General features: G+C 40.4%; 2 protein-coding genes across 2 annotated transcripts in view; one reads left to right on the top strand and one right to left on the bottom strand.

Moving 5' to 3' along the window:
• Cyb5a (cytochrome b5 type A) overlaps positions 1 to 13,025 on the bottom strand; it is a 34,889-nt gene extending 21,864 nt beyond the window's left edge. Inside the window, exon 1 of the mRNA XM_004861957.4 lies at positions 12,755 to 13,025. Coding sequence (XP_004862014.1) covers positions 12,755 to 12,883 — 129 coding nt within the window. The 5' untranslated portion in view covers positions 12,884 to 13,025. The remainder of the gene's footprint in view (positions 1 to 12,754) is intronic.
• A 14,294-nt stretch (positions 13,026 to 27,319) lies between these two features.
• CUNH18orf63 (chromosome unknown C18orf63 homolog) overlaps positions 27,320 to 27,582 on the top strand; it is a 53,052-nt gene continuing 52,789 nt past the window's right edge. Inside the window, exon 1 of the mRNA XM_087191189.1 lies at positions 27,320 to 27,471. The gene's annotated coding sequence lies outside the window, so the exon portion shown is untranslated. The remainder of the gene's footprint in view (positions 27,472 to 27,582) is intronic.

The following is a 27,582-nucleotide window of genomic DNA, read 5'->3' as shown; positions in this document are numbered from 1 at the left end:
AAAAATAAAATGGAGTACTACTCAGCCGTAAAGAATGATGAACTAGAGACATTTATAGCTAAATGGATGCACATTGAGGGCATATTCTTAAGTGAAATAAATAGGACACACATGTGTAAATAACGAATAGTTTCTCTGGTGTGAGAAACTGAAAGTATAAATAAGGATTAAAATGAATAACTGATAATGTGAAATAGGAAGAAAAGGTCCAAAGGGGTAGGGGAAGTGGGAGGGGTAGGGGAAAGGAAAGAAAGGAAAGAAAAAAATATGAGAAAAGGAAAAAATGGAAACAAAGTCTTTGTAAATAAGGAAGGATGGAGGGGGTTAAGGGAGGGCAGGGGAATGGGGAAAAAGTAAGAACCAAGATACATCATGTAAAGGTACAAGTTCCCAATGATAAATGTAAATGTATTTTATACCTAAAATGTACCAATAAAAGAATTTTTTAAAAAAGATCGCTCAAAAAGAAAAAAAAAGAACTCTTTGCCTAATCCTAGCCCCTTCAAAAAAGTTCCATGTTTGGATCTGTGGTGCATTTTGAGTTCTTTTTTATGAAGATGTGTTTTTAGGTCAAGGTTTGTAATTTTCGGCCACTGATGCTGAATTGCTGCAGAACTACATATCTGTTGAAAAGACTATCCTTCCTCCATAAAATTTTCTTACATCTTTGTCCAAAATACTTGTAAATATTTGTGTGAGTCTATTTCTGGATTCTTTTTTCTGTTCCACTGATCTGTGTATATTATATCTCTCTGCAAGCACCACATATTTCTGACTACTGTAGTTATATAGCCTAAATTGTTTTGGTTTGGTTTGGTTTGGTTTGGTTTTTTGAGACAAGAGTCTAGCTATATAGTTCAAGCTATCTTTGAACTCACTATGTAGCCCAGGCTGGCCTCAAATTCAAGATGATCCTCCTGCCTCAACCTCCCAAGTGCTGGGATTACAGGAATGTGCCACCATGCCTGGCTAGGCTAACTTTTTAAATCAGGTAGTATAATTAGCCACTACAGGATTTAAACAGTGACTTCCCTCTTAAATGTCACTGCATTGTGGTGAGAAAACACTACGTAGGGCAAGGGAGACCAGAAAAGAGATGATGATGACAAGAGCACAGACAGTGAATACTGGTCAGATTCTTATTATCTTACAAAACTTAAAACAACCAAATATTCTGGGGAATTGGGTATGGGGTGTGAAAGAAAGAAATGAGTCAAATATGATCCCGAAGTCTCTACACTGAGCAACAATAATTGAAAGGGAGCACCCAGAAGGAAGCTCCCCCACCGCCTTCCGATGCTCCTAGGGCAGAGAAGGTGAGTCGGTCCCAGGACCGAGAAAGAAGCTCCCCCACTGCCATCCCATGCTCCTAGGGCAGAGAAGGTGACCCGGTCCCAGCACCCGGAAGGAAGCTCCCCCACCGCCATCCCAAGCTCCTAGGGCAGAGAAGGTGAGCTGCGCGGGCACCAGAAGCACCGCCACCTTGGAAATGAGAACACACGTAAACAAGCCTCAAAAACAGACTTCCGGATCACCTACAGCAACTCCAAAGGGAAACGAGATGGAACAATCTGATGATACTCAACCACCTGGACTCTCTGAACTGGCAACAAAAGAGGATCTGGGAAAAATGAAATCAGAAATAATTACTCAGATAACAGCAAAGATTGTGCTCATAGTGCAAGACATGATTAATAATCTAGAGAGGACACAGATAAAAAAATAGAGGATCTGAGGAACATGATGGAATCCCAACATAAGAAACAAATGGAATCCATAAAACAGATGCAAATAGATTTCCAGAAGATTAAAAACTCCATCGAAAGTCTGCACGCAGAATGAACCAATGTGAGGATAGAATTTCAGATATAGAAGATAAGATTGCAATTAGTAACCAGGAAAAGAAAAATTTCTTTAAAATTGTAAAGGAACAACGAGAAATCAATCCAGCAGCTGCTAGACGATGCAAAGAAGAATAACATGAGACTGATTGGAGTCAATGAAGAAACAGGAGAGAGTGCAGATGACATAAAAAAAACTGTTCAGAGAAGTGATGGCAGAAAACTTCCCAAGCAGGGCAAAAGAACTTCACATACAGATAAGTGAGGCATAAAGGACTCCAGCTAGCCTTGATCAAAAAAAATCTACACATAGGCATATAATAGTTAAGATTCCAGAAATCCAACAGAAGAACAAAATTCTACAAGCAGTGAGAGAAAAGAAACAACTCATATACAAAGGAAAGTCCATCAGAATCACAGCAATCTTCTCAATGCAAACCCTCAAGGCAAGAAGAGCTCGGAGTGATGTATTTCAAGCCCTAAAGGAAAACAGCCTCCAACCCAGATTGATGTACCCTGCAAAACTATCTTTCAAAATTGATGGAGAAATAAGATACTTTCATGATAAAGAGCACCTCAGGAACTTCATGAATACCAAACTGGCCCTCCAAAAAATTTTAGACAATACCCTAGGAAAAGACAATGAGGATCACAACTCCAGGAAACCCAGCAGAATGAATACATTGGGTGTGACAAATTAAATGCAAAGGGGGAGAATCCAACAAAAAGAAAAAGTCATGACAAGGCTTTTAAAACTTTTGACTTCATCTCCCTAATGAGCGTATAATTCAATCTTGTTATTGTACTGATTAGTATTTTTCTGATTCTAGAGTTGCACACCTTTCCTTGTGCTGTACTGGCTATATTATCATCTTCTTACGTCTACATTTTAATTGGGTTGTCTATTAATGAGCTCTAAGAATTCTTTATATATTCTGCTCATAGGTTATATGTGTTGTAAATATGGTCTGTTTAAGGGACTACTTTTCATTTTAATGATGTCATTTAAAGTTCTAAATTTTGATGGAATCTCATTTATCAATTTTTTTCTTTTATACATCATGTCTTTTGTATCCTAGGTAGTTCTTGCCTACCCTGAATTCATAAACATTTTCCCTTATAATTTCTCCTTAAAGTTTTATACTTTTAGGCTTTTATATTTAGGTTCATAGATCCTTTCAAGTTATTTTCATGTATGGAAATAAGGGGTTGAGGTTAATTTTTTATATACGGATACCAGGTGTTCTAGTGCCATTTGCTGAAATCACTCTCTCTTCCTCGGCTCTTAAATTGAGTTTATATCCTATAAAATGCTAATGTTAAATAATCTTTCAAAACTCAATGGACCATATATGTGTGGTTCTATTTCTAGATTCTCTGTTTTATCCAAATGATCTATGTGTCTTTCCTTACACCAACACTGCCTTGATTACTGTAGCTTTAGAAAAAGTCTTAAAATTAGGTACTAAACATCTTCCAAAACTGTTTGTTTTTTTTTTAAACTCTTCTGGGTCCTTTGTACTCCTACATAACTTTCAAATTTCAATATCCAATTCTTCATTTATAGCAAGTATACATACACCTGAATTTTTATATATACCTTGTGTTTTCTAATCCTGCTAAATTCAAATACAAGTTCTAGGGGCTCCTAGAGATTTCTTAGTATTTCCTCTGTAGATGATCATTTCATCTACATATAAAGATTTTGCTTCTACCTTGCCAATTCTATCCTAATTGTGTCATTTTATTGCCAGACTATTTTGGTGGGGGCTAGGTTTCAAAGTTTACTGGACAGATAAAGAGTAAGCATATCTGCCCTTGTTCCCCACCTTAAGGAGAAAGTATTGTATCTTCTCCATTCATATAAGGCATTCTCACTGGAAGTATGGAATACATGTCTTTAATCTGTTGAGAAGGTTCTGTTCTACTTCTAGTCTCCTGATAGCTTTTACCATGAACAGCTGTGGAATTTAGTCCAATACTCTCTCCAACTAGTGACAGTATCATATGGCTTTTTCCTTTCCTCTGTTAAAATGATGACTTTTGGGGGTGGATCTTCCAATGCTGAACCAACACTGCCATCCCTATAACAAAACCACTTTCTACATAATGCCAGACCTGACTTCTAATAGTTTGTTTTGTTAAACAAATTTCTATCTATGGTCATACCTTTTTCTTCTATTATCTTTACCCAGTTTTAGGATTAGCACAATGTTGATTTCCTAAAATGAGGGGAGAAGTGTTCCTTCTTTTTCCTGCTTTAATTGTTTGATATAATTTATCAGTTAAAATGTATATGAGCCTGCTGTTGTCATATAGGTAGGTTTTCAAGCTAGGAATATACTTTCTTTAATAGGTGCTATTCAAATTTTATATTTCCTCCAGAGTTAGTTTCATTAATTTGTCTTCCAAGGTACTTCTTAGAAGTTGTCAAATTTATTTCAAAAATTTTTTTTGTAATATGCTTTCTATATCCTTTTAAATTCTGTAAAATCTGTGGTAATGTCTCCTACATCTTGATATTGTAATTTTAAAAATGTATAATTGATACTGTGTAATAGGAAAAAAAGGTCTAAAAGAGCAGGGTAAGTGGGAGGGGTAGGGGAAAGGAAAAAAGGGAAAAGAAAAAATAGGAGAAAAGGAAAAAAATGGAAACAAAGTCTTTGCAAATAGGGAAGGGTGGAGGAGGTGAGGGGAGGGCAAGGGAAGGGGAAAAAAATAAGAACCAAGAGACCCATGTAATGGTACAAGATCCCAATGATGAATGTAACTGTATTGTATACCTAAAATGTACCAATAAACTTAATGGGGGAAAAAAAGATAATTGAAAGGGTCATTAAATAAATAAAGTTCCACTAGTACTAAGTGATAAATCTTCTGGATCAGAATTTCCATAAATGTTCACTACCACTAGTATGTGCATTTGTGTGAGAGGTAGGGGATAAGAGAGCAGTAAAACATAAGGCAGCATATGTATTCCTCCACTGGACTGGACTCTTCCACCACTGAAGGATTATCTGCCAAGTAATTACTACTGCCCATCAGGCAGCAATGAGAGGCTGGGCAAGAAGCCTGCCAACCGATGAAGGGACAACAAGCACATGACAAGGAAAGCAGCAGATCCAGGTTCATATAAGTGCTAGAAGAAACGTAAAAGAGAAAGATATGACAGAAAGTTATCCTTCTTGGGCTGGAACTTGAAGCTGTGACGTAGAGAGCAGTGATCAAAGGAACACAGGCTGAAAGGAGAGCAGAATAAAGGTTTTTGAGGCAGAAACAAGCTAGGCTGGTTTGAGAAACAGAAAGAGCAGGGTGGGAGAAGGGGATAGCACTAGCTGAACTGGGCAAGGCAGGCAGGCCCCGGTCACCCAGTGCTTTTTAAACCAGGGCAAAGAGATTGGATTTTACTCTACAGGTAACAGGAAACTATTGAAAGGAATTAAGCAGAGAAATGACCTCTTTCACAAGATGAAGTTTTGCTTTTTTTTTACAAAGTACATTAATGTAATGATGGCATCTATGACTTAAGCTGAGACCTCATAAAGGCCACCACCCATTGGAGGGAACCAATGAAATACCAGGGCTTCCTCCACAGGGCCACTGTGAGAGGAGCTGCAGATGCACGGGACAGATGCCAGGGCATCTGCTCAGTCTAGAGGGAGAAAGATGTCCTGGCAACTCAGGTGGCAGTGTGACATATCAACAGCAGTGGAATTACAGGGAGAGATCGGAACTGAAGACAGGAAGGAGCAGGACCCACTGAAGGAGTCACAGAGCAGAATGAGCCCTCCCCAAGCCAGTTACTTAAGGGGCATTGTTCAAAACAACCTTACCCTCCTCACCCAAGCCTGACATACATGTGAGCAAGCTCTTTCCTAAGCCCCTCGGATGCTGAAGAGCAGGCCCAGGGGAGTGGGTCCTCTGTGCCAAGAACAAACTGGCCCAGGATTCTGGAAATACCACTATGAGAATCAGGAATGGTGGCTTCCTTCACCTTCTAGAAAGCAACACAGTAAAGTGACAACAGATGGAATTAAAGAAGGCACATCTCTTCCTTTTACCTTCCAAGGATTTTGCTGTGCTCCACTGTCCCACTTCCCTTTGTTTTCTCCCTGGTTCCTACAGAGAATTCCCCAACAAGAGGCAAAAACCTCAGAGCAAAAAATTGCACCTCTGTGCCAAGGGGATGGCTTCTTTTAAAACTATGCTGGTTCTCTTCAAAGCTCCTTAGGACTTGTGCCCTGTTGGCAGAATTAGCAATGAAGAACTGGGGCTGTGCTCGTTCTTGGCGGGAGACTTGAACAACTTCCCCAACCCACAGACTCACGGGTGTTCTGAAGATTAAAAGTACAAATGCAAAGAAGGTCTTATGCATAAAAAAGCATGCATCCACTATCTACTACATGCTGAGTGTTAATAAACGTAAGATTCCATGTTCACTAATATACTGTTATTATTAGCTCACTGGGGATTATATGAGAGAAGGGAGAAATCACTGAATGGCATTTTACCTTAACACTTTCTGAAGAAGACAGAGAGAGGGAAAGCAGGCTGGATCTATTTTGTGCCCTGGTTAATTTTGGACACAACTGCACACCAGCTCTGCCAAACAATAGAAGGCACTAGAAGAAACAAGCTGAAAACAGATATCCCCAAGGCTTTCAAATACAATGCCTGAGTTACTGCATTTCAAACAAACTGGAAGCCAGGTAAAGGTGACCTTTCACTGAGCCTGGAGGGTGTTAAAACCATCTTCTGCTTCTTCCTCCTTTCCCTACCTTTCCTCTCCTTCTACCTCCTTACCCAACATTCACTCTGCTTCCAGCGCCTTCCCAGATTAGTGCTGGATGGAATGCCATCATTTTGCCACGGGACTGACAAGAAGCATAATTCTGTAACTTCTATCCATCATCCACAGCGATGTCAGCTCTCCCTAAAGACAGGTCATTTACCAATGGGCTGGACAGGCCAGATTCTATGTACCCAGATGAACTGAGTTTCTCCCATCCAATCTTCAACTCATTCTCCTGCTTCCCATGTTAAAATCTAATAAAAGGCACAAGGAGCTATACACCTAAGTGTATGTTCTCAAGAAAATTAAGTTCAAAGCTTGGGGGGGGGCATATTAAGTAAAAGGGAATGTCTTTGGGCCACTGCCATTTTGATTCTCATTCACTGTGCTGTCATTTCCAGTCACTTTTCTGATGGCTTTGAACTTCTGAACAAGAGAGTGCTGGAAATGATGACTAATGTTTTTCATGGGATAGACAAAGTATTACTTTCTGCAGCTGCACTTTTAAGAGAATGTATATGCTAAGGGTACTAAATTTTCAGTACATTCACTTCCTAACAAACACACATAACCAAATAATTTAAGAGAAGCAAGTTTCTCAGTTACTAAGATAACTAAGACCCAGGGAAACAAACACACTGGTGTGTGAGCCTTTACGTATGATACTGCAACCACAATATTTCAGGGCATGTTGGTAACACACATCAAAATACTGTATTAAGTATACATTCTTTCAGCCAAGAATCCCACTTACAAAGATTTACCATATGGAGGTAATCCCAGGTGGAGAACTAAACAAAACAATATGCAAGAGAGGAGTGGTTACAAGTGTTATGATCCATCTACATAATAAAGCAGCCAGGAAATATATGATCACTGAAATAAAATGGCATCCTCAACACAGAGTTCAGTGGGAAAAGCAGCAGGCTACAAAATAGCATGGAAGGACTCTTTCCATTTATGTAAAATATATCCATGAGCAAGCATCTATGTATACAGAGCTAGCTGGAGAACATTCACCAACCAGTTCATGGTGCCTGCCTCAGGGGAGTGGGATTCTAGAAACCTTTGACTTTTTCCATGTACTTTTCCATATCATCCAATTCCTTACAATGATCATGTATTCTTTTCTTCCACAAAACAACAAAGTTACATGTGTTTTAAAGCTCCAGAAAGGAAATGATTTCTAATCATAGAGCATATTCCTGGAAATCCAAATTTCAGATAAATATTTGTATTTTGACTTGTTTCTTTTCATAAAGGTGAACACCATAATTTCTGAGATATGTTTTCTGAATAAACATGGGCCTATCACAAAAATTAATTAAAACAATTCACAAGAAATAAATTTTTTTTCTGGTGCTGGAGATTGAATCTAAGACCTTGCACATGCTAAGCGAGTACCATATTCTGAGCACCACTGAGCTACTTCATCACCCCTAAGACAACTTTTTAATCAAAACATGTATAGTCATGCAAGTGCCTTCTCTTTATATACTTTTCCATGTGTTTTCACCCACATATCACTTCTCCCAGTGTTCACAGACCTGAGGTAGATGTGAATGACAGAACAGTCATTATTTTACAATGAAGGAACTGATTTAGAGAATACCTGCCTAACACTAAGGCCAGAGCTAGTTTTCCTGACCTGTTTTCCTTTCTTTATATTTAATTTCATCCACTTTAAAGAAAAACAAAAAAGCAAAAGTCAAGGTGGGGTTTTTTTGGTGTTGTTTTGTTTCCCCTATTTCAAAACAAAGTAGCTTCCAAGAACCTGTTCAAAAAAGTATCAACTGGTCACCAAAAAAGAAAAAGTAGAAATATATAAGGTGGCCTTGTGAGATGCCTAATTACCCAAGATGCCTAAGTTACTGTTATCAGTGATCCTTTACATTTCCCTCCTTGGATTTCATATTTTCTAAGTTATTTTTACAAAATATATATATATATATATATATATATATAAAAAATAATAACTAATGTTCCCTTCTGCATTAATCAAAGGCATATTTATGTAGTAGCAATGGCGGCTTTTAGTAGCATGAGAATAAAATCAAACTTCTTGCAAAAAGTAAAGGCATTTAGTATTTTAGCCCTAAAAATGGAAATCCTATCAATGGTAAAGTTATGTGTTTCTCAGAATTAAAGAAACAAAGCCTAAATACTCATACTCTCTGCCTCGATCTCTGGGAGACAATGGTCCCCCAGGCTCAGAACCCTTAGTCCACACAACTTAGGAAGCCATACTCCATGAAAAATAACAAAAAGTAAATTTCCTACAACAAAACCTCTGTAAGCATCCAAAAGCCAAAGTGAATAAGGAACCAATAGCTTCTGTGGAGCAGAAGGCTGTCAATGAATATTTAAGACTCAGCCTCAGTAGTCTCTCAGAATCCCCAAACCACTAAAAATATTCTAAAGAAACAAATTCCATCTTTAAAATAAAGAAGGGGTCATAACTTGCACAAATTTTCAGAGAAAATTTCTACTTCACATGTTAAACACCGACTGATTTTAAATGAAAGTGATAACTAAATAACTGCAATAACATCATACAATGTTATTTCCACACCTCTACTGAAAACTGAATAAATGCTGCTGCCCAAATTACAGAAGGGGAAATGCAAACCGCCCTTCCATCCTAATGGCCTAAGTCTTCATTTCAAATAATTGTCCCTCAAACTCCTATAATCATTAACCCAGCTAAATATATAACCAGACATGACAGCCCTCAATTTCACAAAAGCACTCCAGAAAACTAGAAGTTAGGACTAAAACAAAAAACCTAGCTCAAAATATGTAGGCAAGGACATAATCTTCTTGGCAGGCTTCAGGAAGTAGCCAAACACCTGCTGATATTTAGACTGCCCTTACTAATAAGTCCGCCCTCCCTCTTAGATTTCCAACCCTCCTCTTGAACAAGAGAACATAGCTTATTTCAGAAGGATAGAGCTCACATTGCATAACACCTAAACTGCAATCTCTTCTCTTGACCAGAAAGATCATTTTTATAATACTTTCCTGTTTCAATACCACCCATCAGATTTTTACCTTTATCTAAAAATGCATGTTAAATATTCAGCTACATATGGTGTTGCAGAAAGAAAACCACAGCTCAACCTAGACCCCTACTGCAATTAAAGTTTACAAATGTATAAAAGCACCTGCCATCAGGCTACGTATTTAACATGCACTAATCTGTTTAATTCTTATGATAACTACATGAAGTGGGCACAGAGAAGGTGCAGATAATACTCAGCCACACCTGTCCCTATGGGTAGGTAAAGTCAGAGAAAATGGAGACACAGTTCATTTTAGAGGTAGGAAGGACCAAAAAAAATGGGGTTTTTTTCCATATTTAAATAAATTAGGGAGCCGGGGATTTAGCTTATTGGTTCTGCCGCCAGCCTCACAAGCAAAAGGTCCAGAGTTCGATCCCCGGTACCAATAAATAAATCAATTAATTAATAAGGGAAAGATAAAATATTGTTTAGCTAACATGCTTCATGAAATTTCTGGAGCCTTTAAAAGGAAAGAAAAAAGGGCAGGGCAAAGGGGTAAGAGAACCAGACATTCTGAACTCATTTCTCTCATTTAAAGGTAGGTAAAAGATAAACAGGGTTGAACTAATAAATAATGGAAACCAGAAGACTTTAGGAAGAAGGAAAACTATGTAGCAGAATGTCCTACTAAAGGTCTAAGTAGAAGACACACCCAAGTGAGCACAAGAAGCCACCTGCAGGGAACCCCGGAACACTGGTATACTTAGAGACCGGCCCAAAGGCCAAGGCCATGCTGGGAGGTAGGGAGCCAGTGACTAAGACACTGCAAGAAGCAAGAAATGGTCACAGGAAGTAAAAGTAAATAATTAAAATGGCAAATGGAAAAAACATGTCAACCAAAGGCAGGATGTGCAGAGAAGGAAAAGTCCTATTCTAAGTTCCAAGCCCCTAGAGCACGTTGGCAGAGTGAGTGCAGAAATGAGAAAAGTTCTGATGCCTTAAGACCCCTCCAAATCCTTAGTCAACAAGACCAAAACCAGACTGGTTATGTTTCTCCCAAACTCAAGACTCCTCACACTACTCCATGTGGCTGTCTAATTTCCAATGATCATCCCTCTTTCTCTTCATGTGATTTGAGATACATTCTTCCCAAACCACTTTGATAGGGTCCTGAAAAGTTTGTGAAGGAAAGAATAAAAGAATGTTTTTCGCTAATGTACCCAATTGAAGAGATTGTTATCCCTTCCAGTTTTGCTCAGATAAGTTTTGTGCAACCTCCTCTTTCTCAACTCGTATGAATAAAATGTATAAGTAAATGGTTTTGAGCAAATTTATTATTTTTATTATTACTAATAATCTTTCCTTCCTTATGTATTATCTCCTGAAAAATATACCCTTAAAATTTGTGCACAATGTTTTAGAGCTGTGATTCTCAACTAGGAGCAACTGTGTGCCACATGGGGCATCTGGCAATGTCTGGAGACTGGGGAAAGGGTGTTGGGACACCTAGTAGGTACAGGCCAGGGAGGCTGCTCAGAGTAGTGCAATGTCCAGGGCAGACCCATAACAAGGAATTATCTGGCTCAAAATGTCAATAGTGCCAAGATCCAGAAGGTACAAGGTAAGTTAGAATGGTTTGAGGTGGAGGACTCTTCATAATATAAAATATCTCAATACTCTTTCACAAATGCTACCCTCTTTAATAGACACAGAATCGAAGTGCACACTATGTCTTACAATTTCATAATTATATATTCCATAGGGGAGAGGGTGAAGAGATAATTGTACATGAAGACTCAGAGTTACATGGACCCCCGATGTCATCACATGGGACTGATAGTTTGAGAAACTGATGGTAAATATGTCCTGTAGCTCAGAAGCAGAGTGGGCAGCTCTGATTTCACATTGTAAGCCAGTCTTTTTTTTTTTTTTGGTACTGGGGATCGAACTCGGTGCCTTGTGCTTGCGAGGCAGGCGCCGGAACCACTGGGCTAAATCCCTGGCCCTTGTAAGCCACTCTTAATCGAATCAGAACACTATTTTATCTTCTGGCACTCTGCCAAATGACAACTGAAAAGTAAAATGTCTTACCAAGAAACAATTCCAATCTTAAAAAAAAAAAACTTTTCTGGTTTTGTCCTAACTTTAGCATTCTCTGCAAAACAAAACTCCCTTGATGTAAACTGCAATCCAGCTAAGATCAGGCCTCTATTTTTCTACATCCCTCCCTTAAAACAAATTAAAAAAAACCCACTGTGGATTATTCCCATCACTGTTCATTGTCATTTATGGGGGGTGAGGAGTGGGAAAGTGTTATGATTCAAAAACTCCCCCAAAGCCACGAATTACATCCAGAAGCAGTAAAGCAAGAAACGCCCCTTAGGCTGTGGAGCAGAAATTAAAATTTAATGCTAAGGATCTTAGCAAAGGAATATCATCCTTGCCAGAGTTATTGTACAACTCCCAATGTTGCTCAAGGATCAACTCCTACTGGCAGACTTCACTCTGCTGCTTGTCCTTTTCTCTTGTATTCCTCAAGGCACACACCACTGAGTGCTGACCCTCGCTGCCAAATCACCACTGGATGAAGTTATCACTGAGTCCCCGCTGGGTGTTGGCGTGTAGGGGAGGGTGGGCTCCTGGATGTCAGAGAGCAGTCTGAGACTGCCCCCATCCTAACTGCGACCCTAGAGCCCCTTCTAGCTTGATCCTACAATTCTCGGGCTCTCCACCCGGCTGATATTAGAAGTCCACTCCACAAATAACACTGGGGGGTCGACCTCAGTCCCAGATGAAGATCAGCCTATTCAAACTCGGATATAAAAGGGACTTTTAAATATCCTAACGTAACTGCACTCTCTTCTAGAAAGTGTATAGTAGACAGCGTTCTGGAATTCTCCAGCACAGGGTCTCAGGAGCCAGTTCCGGAGCAGACAGAGGTGTGCAGGCATGGGCTGCGCTCCCAGGTGTGCACACACAAATGCGCACACTTAAGGCGCAGATCCAAGTGTGCAGACTCGGGGCGCAGACTGGGCCACAGCGCCCCAAGAGACAGATCAGAGCAGGGAACCGCCAAACCCGGGCCACGCTCCCTGCCGAGGTCGCCCTCCCCAACTCACCTCTTCCAGAAAGCTGGTCAAATCGTACACTTTGTAGTGCAGAATCACCCAAGTGCTTTTGTTATTTTTGTGCTTCTGAATCTCTTCCAAGGTGTAGTACTTTACAGTCTGGTCCTCCTGCGCGGCCATCTCGGTAAGCAACGAACCACCCTAGGCCCAGAACACACAGCCGCGCTGGGTGCAGCACAGCCCGTGTCTCAGCCACCTCCAGTCGGGACATTCCCTGTGAGTCCTGGCCTGGTGCCCGTCGCTGGAAGGGTGCGCAAGGGAGGGGCCGGGCAAGGCACAGCCTCTGAGGATTGGTCGACTCCCTCCCCCAGTCCAAGCGCGCCCCCGCCCAGTGTGCGGTAGTTGATTGGCTGTGGGAGGTGCATTTCACAATCACCCGCTGCTAGGGAGCGGAAGGCTGGGCAAGGCAGGACTTCCTTGAGACTGTGTAGTAAGCAGCGGAGAGGTTGCGGTGCTGGTGAAAGCTCTGGCAGTGGGCTGAGGAAAGGCGCTGGGAGCCTTGACCTGCGGAGTGAGGTGGACAAGTAGCGATGGGGCCCTTGTAGGCTCCATCCTTAGTGAGGTCAGCAATCCCTAGGAGTGTTGTTTCCTAATTAAATCAGATCAACTGTAGGGTCCTACGTTGTTTACCTGGTGGAGTGACCCATACCTTCATTCCTGAAGGTTCTGGACATTTGTCACTCTGCCCGAATCAAGTTGTTCTTGTTTCCCATTGACATTTATAATGGGGCATAGTAGTAATAGGAGGCTCCCTAAGGGTCTCTTGCACTCCAAATATATTTCTCCTTCCCTTCATTGTACAATCCCCCTCGACCCCCTCCATGGCTCTATCACCACTGCCAATATCGTAACTCCTTTTCAGCTTGTTTACTCAGAGGATGAGGAGCCCAAAATGACCACAGGGAATACTTAGCTTCCAGTTCAATGGAATCATTGTTTTGCTTCCTGATACAAGCTTCCTTGTTCTGGAATTAAGACTTTTGGCCAGCAGAGCATAACATGGCAACAAGAGGCAAACATTCTGCTAGTGGGTCACTACGGGTAATGGTGAGTTGTAACGTTCCCATTTCCACTCCTTGATTCCTGGACCTATGAATCCTGGCTATGGGAGAAGTAGTACCATATACTGGATGCTAATTCAAAGCCTTCTGGAGAACATAACTCTGGCACTGCAGTGTATTGTCATCCAGATGGCCCTGAAAGTTCATGTTAAAGAGGCCTTCCCACCTTTCTCTCAATCCAACTGCTTCTGGATGGTGAGGAACATGGTAAGGCCAGTGAATTTCATGAGAATGAGCCCATTGCCTCTTTTCTGTGGCCATGAAATGTGTTCCTTGGTCAGAAGCAATGCTGTGTAGAATATCCATGACAGTGCTTGAGGCATTCTGTAAGTCCACAGATGGAAGTTTTAGCAGCAATTTTATGTGCAGGGAAGGCAAATTCATATCCAGTTTCTGTGCCAGCAAAGACAAAAGAGCTGTCCTTTCCATGATGGAAGCAGTCCGATACAAGCTACTTGCTACTGGATCATAGGCTGATCATCGCAGAAAATGATGCTCTATCAGGACTCACTGTTTTTCTCTGTTGCTGGAAGACCAGGCATTCAGCAGTAGCTACAGCCAGGTCAGCCTTGGCAAGTTGAATCCATGTTGCTGAGACCACACATAACCTCCAACCCTGCCACAATAGCCATTCTGTTTATGAGCCTATTGGGCAATTACAGGAGTGGTTCAGACAAAAGACTGACTGCTATCCACAGAACAAGTCATACTACCCTCTTGATCATTAAAGTCCTCTCTGCTGAGGTCACCTGTTGGTTAGCATTTACATGAGACACAAATATCTTTACACCCTTTGCCCATTTGGAGAGGTTTATCCACAAACCTCTTCCCCAAATATCTTTGTCACCAATTTTCTAGTCATGATCCTTCCAAGTTCCTGACTATCCAGCAAGACCACTGGCTACAGCTTGTGAATCAGTATAGAGTCATACAACTGGCCATTTTCTTTTCCAAGCAAGATGCACGACCAGATACACTGCCCAGAGTTCTGCCCACTGTGAAGATTTCCTTTCACCACTGCCTTTCAGGAATGTCCTGGAAAGGGGCTGGACTAGTGCAGCTCTCCACTTTCAGGTGGTGCCTGCATGATGTGCAGAACCATCTGTAAACCAGATCCTAGTGCTCTCTTCCTCTGTCAACTAATCATATAGTACATCCATGAAACCATAGGCATGTGCTGCAGGACAGAAGGCAGTGTAGCAAAAGTAGGCATGGGCACTTGGGCAACTTTTTCATGTAACTTGTGCTTTCCAGATCTGCTCAGGCCCAATCACATATATACTTCTAACATTTAATAATGGATCATTGCTATGCACAATCAACTTTATGATTTGGTGGGTCAGGTGGCACCCAGTTCATGATGGACAGCACAGATTGCAAGGTAAACTGGTGTCCTATCATCAAGCTTTCAATTACCACTAAGGTCTTGTAGCAGGCAGGAGCTGCTTGCCAAAGGGAGAAGAATTGTCTGCATATGATGGCAGAGCCTTGCTCCAAAAGCCTAAGAGCATCTGCTGTGATTCAACCACCATAGGCTCCAAACAGCATCCCTATCTGCCAGTAGCACCTCAAGTACCATTGAGCCTGCTGGTTCATCCCCCAGAGGGAGTGGATCCTGCAAAGCAACCTGGAACAGGTAAAGCCTTCTCTTATTCTGGGTCCCCATTGAAAACTAGCAGCCTTTCAACCCATTCAGAAAATGGGCCAAAGTAATTCACCTATGTGAAGAATGTGTTACCTATAAAATCCAAATAAATAGACTAGGTGTTGTGCCTCTTTTCTTGGTTGTGGGAGGAGCCAGATGCAGTAACTTATCCTTTACCTTAGAAGGGATATCTCTTCTTTCCCCATACCACTGGACTCCTAGAAATTTCACTGAGATAGAGGAACCTTGAACTTCAGTTGGATTTGTTTCCCATCCTCTGGCAAACAAATGCTTTACCAGTAAGTCCAGAGTGGTTTCTATTTCCTGCTCACTTGGTCCACTCAGCATAATACCATCAATATAATGGACCAGTGTAATACACTGTGAAAGAGAAAGATCTTCAAGGTCCACGCAAACTAAGTTGTGACACAAAGCTGGAGAAATAACATACTCTTGAGGTATGATAGTGGTGTATGCTGGCTTTGCCAGCTGAAAGCAAATTGCTTCTGGTGGGCCTTATGGATAGGTACGGAAAAAAAGTCATTTGCTAAATTAATAGCTGCACACCAGGTATTGGAAGATGTGTTAATCTACTCAAGTAAAGAGACCACATCTGGTACAGCAGCTGCAATTGGAGTCACGACTTGATTAAGCTTATGGTAGTCCATCATATTCTCAAGATCTGTCCCTCTTCTGCACAGGCCAAATAAGAGTTAAATGAGATATAGTGGGAACCACCACTTCTGTAACTTTCAAGTCTTTGATGGTGGTACTAATCTCTGTATTTCCTCAAGGGATGCAATATTGCTTTTGATTTAATGTTTTCCTTGGTAGAGGCAACTCTAATGATTTCCACTTGGCCTTTCCTATTATAATAACCCTCACACCACAGGTTAGGGGGTCAATGTATAGATACCCCAGATGCCATATCTACCTCAATTATGCATTTTGGAATTGGGGAAATGACTACAGGATGGATTCAGGGACCTGCTGGACCAACTGTGACTTGGACTGTCTAAAACTCCATTGATCACCTGACTTCCATAGGTTCCTACTTTTACTGGAAGGCCACAATGATGTTTTGGATCTCACTGAATCAGCATTAGTTAGAAACCAGTGTTTAGTAGTTCCCAAATTTTGATCATTTCCCTTTCCCCAGTGTACACTTATCCTTCTGGGAAAGAATGGAAGAAAGATTAACAGTATAACATCTTGATAGTGCCCCAGAGTTTTTTGTAAAGGAAGCACAGCCTCCTCTTTATTCAAGAGATCCTGGGCCTGTAGACTGGCTCAAATCTGTGAATTGGTTGAGGGGCCATGATTTTCTGTTACCACAGTTTGAGACAGATTTCTGTTCATTTGTTCTAAAATTTCCCTGCTTATATAAATCCAGTAAAAATTTAGTAGGCTTCCTGTCTATTTCACTTTTGGGACCACCATGAATAATTAGCTAACACCATAGGTCTGTTTACATGTCTCAAACCATTCTGATCATTGCTTTGCTTCTGTTATCCATTATGGTTAAGTGCACCTTGTCTTTGGTAGTTGAACACTGTCACTTGACATCTGTTACTCCAGTATCCAATTAAACCCAATGCCTTTAAGTTTCTCAATTGAATGACTGTAGTCCCTGCTGTAAGAGCTGGCATACAAAGAAGAGCAATGATAGGGCTCTTCAAGAGTGCTAATATTTCTCTCACAATTCTGTTTCTTAAGATAATTGTGAAAGTCACACTTTCTGTATCTTCCCAGTGTGGAGAATTAGGTTTAACCTGGCAAATCCACTCTACTATTTCTATTTCTTTGAGCCTTTGGCTCCTCTCATTAATAGTAAACCAAGGAATATCAGACATCACTAGTTCATTTACAGTGAGCCATCTTTTGATGTATACTTCAAACAACCAGTCAATAATCTATTAACACCTTTTTTAAAACTCCACAAGCTGCAACACTAAATTCAGAATCTCTGCTTAATGTGACCCTATTAAGAAACTCACCCTGAGCCAGGTTTATGTTTCTTCCACCATTATCCCACACCCTTAAAATCTATTCCCATACTTGTTCCCCAGACCTCTGCTTGTTTTGTTTGTTTTTGGTTTTTTGAGACAGGGTCTCACTATGTAGTTCAGACTAGCCTTGAACTCACTATGTAGCCCAGGCTGACCATGAACTCACAGCAATCTTCCTGCCTCAGCCTCCCAAGTGCTGGGATTACAGGCATGCACCGCCCCCCCCCAGCCCCAGACCTCTACTTGTAAGAATTAGAAAATTTATGATGTTCTTTGGAAATATAGTTGACCTCCTCATGGGTCATTCTGTGTACCACACCCTCGGGAGACCTCTGAGATTTGAGCCTGGTTATAGGCTGAGAGGCAAAAGTGGATGGTGAGGGTAAATCTTGAGGAGTGTCAGCACTGTCATGCTTTGTAACTGCACCAGAGATGGTCTTTACCAGTTCCTTAGGCAACACAGGACTGGTTTCCTCAGGTATAGGAAGAAAGGCTAACGCCACAAAGGGTAAGGGTGGGGTGGGCATGCCTCTGCCACTGAGGGTGAGGAAATCTCTAGAAAAATAATGTCATCAGGATTTAGGTTGTTCTCAGAGTGTCAAGGTTCCTCCCAAATGTCTCCATCCCAATTCACAGGATCCCATTCTTTTCTAATCAGAAGAGGAGATTCTTTTGCAGGACATATTTAGAAACCTTTAGATCCTTTATGAATGTCTGGAGCTAGGAATATGAATCTTTGAACTCCATATTTTCCTTTATTAATTTATCTTCACATATAAAAGACTTTAAATTGTTTATCCATGTCTGGAGCTCATGATTTTCCTATACTTGTTTGTATAGAGATACTAAGAGCAAGAATCCAGCAAGAATCCCACTCTTCCAAATATATGCAAAAGACCAGCCAGGGATGTAGCTCAGGGGCGCTGTGCCTGCCTGGCAAGTGCAAGATCCTGAGTTCAATCCCCAGTACCAAAAACAAACAAACCCAAAACCAAATATATGCAAAAGTATTGTATATACAGTCACTAAATGTCTTGCATGTCTTAAGTGGTTAATTAGGATAATCAAATCCATCTATGTTGTGTATTACTTTAAACAGTTCAAACCAAAGGCTATCAGTACTTTCCACATTATCAAAAGGAGAAATCATGGCAGCTTCAGGTCTCATTAAATTAGATAGCCAACTCCAATATGATTGTATAAAAGATTTACAATGACTACTTGTGGAATGAAGGGTAGAAGATGCAAAATGGCCATCAACATGCTGGACAGCCACAGGGTCCAGTCAGATGTCCAAGGCCTAGAGCTCACTGCAGAGTACAGTGCAAGCCTGTATTGGAAAGTCAAAGAGTCTGCATTGAAAGACTGAAGACTGTGCTGGAAGTCTGAAAGAACAGGAGATGAATGTCCAAAGGCACTCATGACTAAGGGACCTCCAAAGGAGCAAAGGGAACACTTCCTTCTGTCCTTTTTTATTCTGTCCATGCTATAAGCCTATTGGTTGGTGGCACCCACATCAAGGGTGGGTCTTCCCTCCTCAATTTGTGGCTTACATGTCAATCACCCACAGACATACCCAGAGCTTTACTAACCTTTACTAGGGGTTTCTTTTAAGTAAAATTGACATGTCACAATTAATAATCACAATGAACTTTTGAGATTGGCTTTTTTAATACCCTTGAGATCCATACAAGTTGCTGTGTATATCAATAGTCATTCCTTTTGATTACTGAGTATTATTATTGCATGGTATGTATGTTCTATGGTATCATTGTTTTAACCATTCACTTGTTGAGGAACATTTCCATTGTTTTCAGTTTTTGGTTACTACAGTGTTGCTATGAACAATCATATACAGCTTTATGTGAATATAAGTTTTTTAATACAATAAATGCCAAGAATATGGCTGTTCAGAAATATAACTAAGTATATGTTTAAATTTAGAAACTTCCAAACAATCTTCCACAAGGCCTATGACATTTTACATGCCTGTCAACAATGCATGAGAGATCCCATTTCTCCATATCCTCACCAAGATTAGGTATTGTCATCCTTTTATATTAATTTTGTTGTTGTTGCTTTGGTCTTGCTATGTAGTTCTGGTGGGCCTTGAACTCACTATGTAGCCCAGGCTGTGTTCAAACTTGCAGCAGTCCTCCTGCCTCAGCGCCTGAGTGCGGGGATTATAGGTGTGACCACCATACCCAGCATTACATGTTCTAATATTGTACAGAGTTGTGGTCCTAATTTGGAACATTTTTACATATGGGTAGTAAATTTTAGGAATGTCATTAAGAGATCTATGAAGGTGATATAAAAGCTAGTGGAAGATAAGGGTTACTTTCAAGAGTTTGTTACCCAGTTACTAATCTCTAATGACCAAGGCTATTTTCCAACCTTGTCATGGGAAACACATGCCTTTCCAAAAAAAAAAACATTCTAGCCTGTCGCAAGTAGGAACAACAGGCTTTATTACTCTTTCTTTCTAAAGTCACCATTTCTCAAATGATTTTAGCTTGAAATAAGCAATGTGCCCATTCAGCATATTTTGGGATGCTATACCCCTAACTCCTATACTATCCTTCATCCACTAAATTGCTTTTTATCTTTATCAAATATTAGTTCATTGTACTTGTATTGAGCTAATTCTGAATTCTATGTATTATTTCATTGATCAATGTAACTATCCTTCCACTAATACCATACAATTTTTTTTGGTACAGGGGATCGAACTTGGGACCTTGTGCTTTTGAGGCAGGTGGCAGAATCACTGAGCTAAATCCCAGGCCCCATACAGTTTGAATCAGTGTAACTATGTATTAAGTCCTGAAATCAGCAGTGATTTCTTCTGCTTTTATTTTTTTTCCCTCAGAATTGTTTTAGCTATTCTAGTGTCTCTGCCTTTATGTGTAAATTTTAGAATAATCTTGTCCATCAATATATTGTTGAGATTTTGACAGGAATTTCATTAAACCTGTATATCAATTTGGGGAGAATTGTAATCTTTACTATGTTGACTTTTCTAATCCATGAACACAGAATATTTATTTACTTTTTCAACATATTTTAGTTTCAGCACAGAAGTCCTATGCATAGTTTTTGAGTACACACCTAAATATTCTTTTTTCAAAAGTGATTTATATGGTATTGTACTTTTTTATTTGTTCCCACAAGTTCAATGCAAATATATAGATATACAACTTTCTTGTGTCCTGAAACTGCTGAGCTCAGTTTTTTATAGATTTTTTGGAATTTTCTCTGTAGACCATTGTATCACCTGCAAATGATATATGCTTTTTAAAAAAACTTTTTTATTGGTATATGTTTGTGACACATAAAATTTACATTCATTTTGAGGAAGTGATATATATATATATTTATTTATATCTCATATTGTGATTACTTTTGGTGCCCTTTCTTTACCACCCTCCCCTCCCCATTTAAGCCTTTAATTTCCTTCCTTTTTTTTTTCTTTCTTTTTCTTTGTCTTAACATGTTGGTTAGAACATCCAATACTATATTGAATGGCAGTAGTAAGGGTGTACATGATTGTCTTGTTATCAGTCTTGGGAAGAAAGCATTCAGGTTTTCACCATTAAATACAAATATGATGCTAGTTACATGTCTTTCCAAATGCTTTTAATCAAGTTGTATCAAAATGAGACAAATGAATTGCATGAAGATGAGAAACTTCTCCACTGTGTTAGTCAACTTTTTGTTGCTGGAACAAAATGCTCAACTCCTGTAACTTGGAGAAGTTTATTTTGACTCACAGTTTCAGCAGATTCAGCCCATAGCAGAAACAGCACAGCTGAACAGCATTTTAGAGGAAAGCTCCTCACCACATGGTAGACAGAAAGCAGAGGGAGAAGAGAGGAGCTGGGGATAAGAGTGTATTTTACCAAGCCTTATCAGTGACTCACACCTTCTGACAAGGCCCCACCTCTAAATGGGACACTTTTGTGGAACATTTTCAAAAATTTAAACCATAACATTCTGCCCCTAGCCTCTAAAATATTCATTTGGGAGGCTGAGACAGGAGGACAGTCTCTTCTAGGCCAACCTGGGCTACATAGTGAGACCCTGCCTAAAAAAATTAAAAACAACAATAACAAAAAACCACTTTAGGGCCAGCAAACCTAATCATGGTTTTGTGACTTATCAGGTTCATGACAATGAGATAATAACTATTCTAAGCTACTTCCTTATAAAATGCTTAGCACAGGGTATGGCACATAGAAAGTAATCAATACATTTTAGCTAACGCTATCATTATTACTCAACAAGATTTCCTAATAAAACAAGATTTCCTCTAAAACACAGGGATGAGGAGGCATCTATTTGGCAAGTACTCCACTATAAAGTAAATCTAGCCAAATTTAGAGGTAAACAAATCTTAAAGTAGAGAAACACAAATATTTACAAATTCTCCTGACTTCCCCTAGAGCAAAGAAATTTTTATGAACATTTCTTTTTTGTGTGTGTGTGGTACCAAGTGACTCTTGTCAGTCTCAAGAGCCCAGAATAGAAGTTTGCACTTCCTTATATACCTCTTTTACATCTATGAAGCTTAATTCCATTCGAGTTTCCCTGGGAATACAGCAAGCAGGATTTACACAAAGTAGAGCAGCAGACGTGGGGAGAACAAAGAGTTCTGGCAGGACTTTCTGAGTCCATTAGGCTCCTTTGGTGACAGATTAAAGAGGTTGTCATGACTACTCAGGTACATTCTACAAAGAGCATAGTTACCTAGTTAACCTATAGTTTCCTAATAACACAGTTCTTAGGAAAAACTCATAGTTGCCCAATTCTATATGGATGGCTGGTCTCCTCTCTTAACGTCAGACAATAAGTTAATTATGTAGAGGGCATTGTATTGTACTAATTATTTGTAGTCACATCTACAAATATTTTTGTAGGTCAATCATGAAGTAGGAATAGTTCAGTAAGCTTAGTAAATGATTACAGAATATACTTAAAATGGTAAATTTATTTTTTTAATCCTTTGCTGTCTACAGCACAAGTAAATGGAACAAGAGTAAAGTGATATAGATTTTTTTAAAGTACAAATGACCTATTCAATTTTGTAGTGTTCATGGATCTAAACTTCATCTTGGCCAAAAGGCCAAGAAGCAATGAATTTATGCTTCTAGACAGCCATATAAAATACAGCTGATGGTGTCGCCATCATCAGGTCACCCAAGTCAGAAGCTTGGGAATCACTCAGGTCATCCTCAGAATCAAATCCATCACCAACAGATTCTATCTGCTAAACATCTCTCTAATCAGTGGTCTTCTCTTTATTTCTACTGATTGCTCCAGATTTGCCTCTGTGATTATTTTCCCATGCTGCTTTTGAAACTCAACTCCGGTCTTGAACTCCTCAGATCCACCCTCCATAGAGGATTGGGCCCCAAATTAAAATCTGATAATATTACTACTTGCTTATAACCTTCCAATGCCTCCCTAAAACCAAAGTTCACATTCCTTACTGCACCGTGCAAGATCAAAATCTGGTATCTACATTTCTCTGTCTTCAGCCTCTTTTCCACCTAAGATAGTGAATAACTTTCAGTTCTTCGTACAGCACATTTTCCTTTCCTTACTCTTTTTTGCCAAAATAGAGACGTGCTATACAGTAGGACAGGCCCTTGCCTTGGCTCCATTTTTTGCCCCCATAGAATGTTTTGTTTTGGAAATGTAAGCTTGTGCTGCCAGGCTCCTGCCCAATGTATCAGAATGGTTTGTGGCTGTTTGAACTGTGTGACCTTTCCGGAATGTTCTGTTGAATTCTGTCCCCTCGCATGAAGGTCCTGTTAAACTCTCCCCCCTCTCAGGAATGTTCTGTAATTGCTCAATTTGTGCTCTGGGCAGAGCTCCCGCCCAATGTATCAAAATGGTTTGTGACTGTTTGAACTGGGTGACCTTTCAGGAATGTTCTGTTAAACTCTGCTCCCTCACAGGAAGGTTAAACTCCGCCCCCTCAGGGATGTTCTGTAACTCCGCCCCTCTGTTTCAGGGATGTTCTGTAACTCCGCCCCCTTACTTAAGTGAGCATTCGCACTTACCCGGTAGGTCCCTATGTAAGGAGGCTCTCATTTCCCGTAGAGCTCTCAGGCGCCTCTGAGCCCACACGGGGCTCACTGGTGTAATAAAGGTTTATTTTTCCACCTCTTCAACTGACCATCAGATTCTCAAGTCTTCAAATTAGGAGAGCTATGTTCCAGAGCTGCCACACTGAGCTGTAAAGCTCAGCTGTGCCTCGAAGCTGGAGATGTGGCACTTGGCTGCAACATTGAGTTGTAACACTCAGCTGTGCCTCTGAGCTGTGGCACTTAGCTGTGACATTGAGCTATAACACTTGGCTATATCACTGAGCTGCTCTGCTCTGCCGAAACACTACAGCACATTTTCCTTTCCTTACCCTTTTTGCCAAAGTGCTCTCCTTATCGCTTTTCTTCCCCTGCTTTTGCCCTGGCTGAAGGCTCAGAATGTGTTATGATTCAGCCTAGGAGTTACCTCCTAGACAAGGCACATGATGACCACAGCCTTCCCTCCTATTAGTGGTCTTCTAAGTTCTCCCTTGATTCTTTTGTTATATTCTTATCACAAATATTTGCTACATTTGTGTCTACATGGCTGTCTTTCTCATTGGGCCCTGGTTTCCCAGTGCAGACATACTTACGTTGGATCCCCAGCAGTGGGCACAGTGCCTGGTGCACAGCAGATGCTCAATTTCTTTTTTAATAAAAGTATAAGTGTGCTATAGAGGATAGACTTCATACACTTAGAAAATAATTATTATACTATAATATACTGAGAAATGTAGATTAATTCATTTATCTGTCACTAGTAAAAGTACTAGCCATGGTTTTACATTTTTTTCCAGGCCTTCTACTAAGAAAAAACATTTATTTATTTTCCATTCTAGAAAACAGGTGGAAAAGAAGGCTAAATGCAGCAGGGGTATGAAAATACAGAATCTGCCAAAAATATACAATCCAGGAAAAGAAGAATTTGTATAAATATTTTAATACTAAATTTATTGAGACATTATGAAAATCCTAATGTGGACAGAGCAGTCAGTTTAACTGGAGTCAATGTCTACTGTATATTAAAATATTTTTACAAGTTTTTCTTTTCCTGGAGTATGTATACAAATTTTGAAAGTTTAAAATGCACAAGCATACTATAACTTAGGGTGAGTTCAAGGTCTTCCATCCACCCAGAAAAGTGCAAAAGTTAGTAAAATGAACCGATCATCTCGTGAGTGTGTATGACAGTATTTCCAAACATTTCATATGCATTATCTCATTTACTCCTAACAAGAAGGTTCTGACCTATTGACTTCTGTATTACTCCCATGTAGCATACGGTCATCACACAGTAGCATAGAGAAGTAAAATATCACCTCCAAGGACACATAGTAAATATGATTAGTATCTGAACCATCAGAGACTGTAATACTTCTTCCCCATGGGTATGGCATTAACTACAATTGACACTAATGGTCTTTAACTTATATAAAGCATTGATATAAGTATTTAATACATAATTTCTTTTTATATGAAAGGACATGTTAACACCTTAATAGGTACTATTATAGTACCTGTTTATAAAGTACTGAAACGGAAGTGCACAACAAATAAGCATCCTACCTAATATCAATGTGTTAGCTTTTGCATCACTGTATCAAATACTTCAGAAAATCAATTTATAAAGAAAAAAGGTTTATCTCATTCTTTCTTAGTATAACTTCTGAGTCCTGGAAGGTATGATATTGAAAAGTAGCAAATCACTTATTTAATAAAAATGTCCTGACATTCTTTCCATCCAGGTGGTTCCTTCATATCACTGTAAGCTTATGTAGGGAGTATCCCAGGATTAAGTATGAGGATTTCTTTTATTTATGTAGTTTTTTCATAGACTGTTCAGGTTATAAATGCTCATTCTTAAATGCAGGTCTTTCCCACAGGACTCCTCTCCTATACATTGCCCTACTCTTTAGTTTTGTTTTGAATAGGGTCTTGCTATGTAATTCAGGCTGGCCTTGAACTCACTCTGTGTCCCAGGCTGGCCTTGAACTCTCAGTGATCCTCTTGCCTCAGTCTTGAGAGTGCTGTTATTACAGGTGAGTGCCACCACACCAGCAATGCTCTGCTCTTCTTCCTCATTTCTTAATGTCATCATGTCAAAAATTAATATAAATTCCTTCTGATCTTCATACCCAAACTTGCTCCTCTCACGGTCTTGCCCTTTTTAGTTAATGGGAACCTCATCTTCCCAAGATTGTAATATGAAAACCTTGGACTTAGGCTCGACTTCTCTTTCTCTCAGATCTCACATTAATCTATAGCTAAATCTCATTATATCTAATTTCCAGAGTCCAATCCCATTTCATCCATTCCACTGTCACTCTTCTGATCCAAGCCCAATCACCTCGCCTGGATTATTGCTGTTGCCTTCCAACTTCTCTTCTTTTGCTTGCACGGTGCTATTTCTTTCCTCCTTGGCTGCAGCCACAATAATGACTTTCAAGCGTTTATTCCCCTATTTTCTCTCTTGCAACATATTCTCCCCCTAGACATACATACACAATGTCACCGACTCTCATCATCATGTCTTGAACACAAATGTCACTTCTCTGAAACCTTCCTGACCACTCTTAAAAATAATGGCCTTTCCTCCTCCCATTTTATTTTTCTCCAAGGCTCCTATCTGATCATACTAAGATTTTCTTCATTTACCTTATTATCTGTTCTCTCTCAACTTCTATCAACCCAAATGACAATCAGAGAGAAAGAAAGTGTCCAAAGAATATTAGGAGTGAAAAAGCATTGCAACGGGAATATATACACCATAGTAAAGTATGGGTATATTCAAGAAAGGAGAGGAAAGATGAGCTTTTAAGCAAAAAGGAAGACATTTATGTAAACCACTTGGATATAAAATTCACTGGCCCTTGAGAAGTAAGGAAAGAGTTGGTATCAGCTCGTATGAATTATTCTGTTGAGAACATCTGGTTTGAATGTTGTAGTCATGAACGACGTTAAAGATAAGCATTACAGCACTGGGGATATAGCTCAGTGGTAGCGCTGCTTACCTAGCATGCACAAGCCCTGGATTCAAACCCCAGTATCACCAAAAAAATTAAAAATAAAAGATAAAATTTGTTACAGAAATCGGTTCATATCTGTAAAGAGAGCTCTCGTTTGGACCTTGGAACGCGTATTTAAACAAACCTGAGCCCTCTCCCTTCATTTCTTCCCAGCTCTAATTTCATGTGCGCCTGACAAGAATGTTTCATCTTGGTATCACCAGGACAAAAACATAGGCAACGATGTAAGCCTGGAGTCAGCACGCGCACCGAACCCCAGACTAACCTAAATAAGCCTCATTAGCATATATTTAAAGTGTGGTTTGCCCCTATGCCCCTTTGTATAGGACCACAATCATGCTCATTAGGGCCAAGACCATATAAGACCGGTAAAGACCCACTGCCGGTTGGCGGCGGGGGGGAGCCACAGCCCTTGACGTGGTCTCCAAGGTCCGAAAAGCCAAGCCCAGTCCTGGGGGCTGCAGCCTCCTTCAGGCCCTGCTCCTTCTCCCTGTCCGAGAGGACCTGCGATCTCTCAGGGCCTCCGTTTTCACCCGGGTCCCCGCTTATCTCCCAATACATTTGCTTGCTAAAACTGCTCTTTGTTCATGCTGTGCTCTTTCCACTGGGCGGGGAGGGGCCTCCTTGTAATTCAGGGAAGACCCAACAACCAAGACTCCTTTCATAACTGAGACCAACCTCTGGTAACAGGATCTGACAGGACACGTGTTCCACGACCTGCCGGACAACGCTCAGAGTCACTGAGGGGCGAGTGACTCCTCTGCCTTCCTGTTGGGCCGATCCAGCTTTCCTGTCTTGTGAGTCAGCCGCACCAGCTCCAGCTATGGTCTTAAGCAACAGCGAGGGCTGCCTGACTGGCATCGGGCAACGCTGAGGTGGGCGAGAAAAACTGATAGGCTTGGCGTGCAAGAACATGGGGCATTCAGGGTATGCCAGGTGCACTGCGGGCGTGTAGGACAGCAGGGCATGGGAGCGGTTCCTGGGGT

Source organism: Heterocephalus glaber, unplaced genomic scaffold, assembly GCF_053883595.1.
Source record: "Heterocephalus glaber isolate CG9 unplaced genomic scaffold, H.glaber_assembly_v1.0 deba00000331, whole genome shotgun sequence".
Taxonomy (NCBI): Eukaryota; Metazoa; Chordata; class Mammalia; order Rodentia; family Bathyergidae; genus Heterocephalus; species Heterocephalus glaber.
This window is presented reverse-complemented; position numbering and strand designations above follow the sequence as displayed.